This window comes from Calidris pugnax, unplaced genomic scaffold, assembly GCF_001431845.1.
Source record: "Calidris pugnax isolate Ruff unplaced genomic scaffold, ASM143184v1 scaffold51, whole genome shotgun sequence".
NCBI classification, from domain to species: domain Eukaryota; kingdom Metazoa; phylum Chordata; class Aves; order Charadriiformes; family Scolopacidae; genus Calidris; species Calidris pugnax.
In genome coordinates this window covers 3,730,566-3,731,545 of record NW_015090797.1, presented here as the reverse complement: position 1 = coordinate 3,731,545, position 980 = coordinate 3,730,566, and the positions used below count along the sequence as shown (strand labels likewise).

At 69.0% G+C, this 980-nt stretch overlaps 1 protein-coding gene across 1 annotated transcript in view; it reads left to right on the top strand.

The window, feature by feature from the left end:
- The window catches only part of KLHL14 (kelch like family member 14), a 63,168-nt gene that overhangs the window by 1,426 nt on the left and 60,762 nt on the right, over positions 1-980 (top strand). The window contains exon 2 of the mRNA XM_014936899.1: positions 150-494. Within this exon, the coding sequence (XP_014792385.1) occupies positions 195-494 (300 nt within the window). The 5' untranslated portion in view covers positions 150-194. The remainder of the gene's footprint in view (positions 1-149; positions 495-980) is intronic.

Below are 980 nucleotides of genomic sequence, written 5' to 3'. Positions count from 1 at the left end.
CCGGGATGCGCCCTCCGGGGCCTCTAAAAGCTCTGTGTTTATTGTTGTGTCGTCCCGTGTGTGTGTGTGTGTGTGTGTGTGTATGTGTGTGTCCCCTCTCACCCCATCCCACCACCCCACCCCGCTCTCCTCCCCACCCCTCTGCCCAGGTTGGAGGAGGGTTTAAAAGGCAGGTGTGTCGGCGGCCGCTCGCCATGTCCAGATCCGGGGACAGGACCTCCACCTTCGACCCCAGCCACAGCGACAACCTGCTGCACGGCCTCAACCTGCTGTGGAGGAAGCAGCTCTTCTGCGACGTGACCCTGACGGCCCAGGGCCAGCAGTTCCACTGCCACAAGGCCGTGCTGGCCTCCTGCTCCCAGTATTTCCGATCCCTCTTCTCCAGCGGCGGCGGGAGCGGCGGGCACCCCCACGCCCTGGGGCTGGGGCCCGGAGCTCAGGACGGGCTGGGGGGCCCTCCCAAGGAGCCGCCGCCCCCGCAGCCGCAGGAGGAGCCCGGCACCCCCTCCTCCTCCCCGGAGGACAAGCTGCTGGCCAGCCCGCGGGCCATCAACAACCTGGTGCTGCAGGGCTGCTCGTCCATCGGGCTGCGGCTGGTGCTGGAGTACCTGTACACGGCCAACGTGACCCTCTCGCTGGACACGGTGGAGGAGGTGCTGTCGGTCAGCAAGATCCTGCACATCCCGCAGGTCACCAAGCTGTGCGTGCAGTTCCTCAACGACCAGATCTCGGTGCAGAACTACAAGCAGGTGTGCAAGATCGCCGCCTTGCACGGCCTGGAGGAGACCAAGAAGCTGGCCAACAAGGAGCCCGCCCGCGGCGGCGGCTGAAGAGCGGCGGGGCCGAGCTGCCCGCCTTCCCCGGTACCGCCAAACTTTTCGTCCCCACCCCTCGGCCCGGCGGGGAGGCCGCGTCCCGGGGCGGGGGGGCCTCCTCCGAGCCCCTCGGCCGCCCCCGCCCGCCCGTGGCAGCCCCCTGAG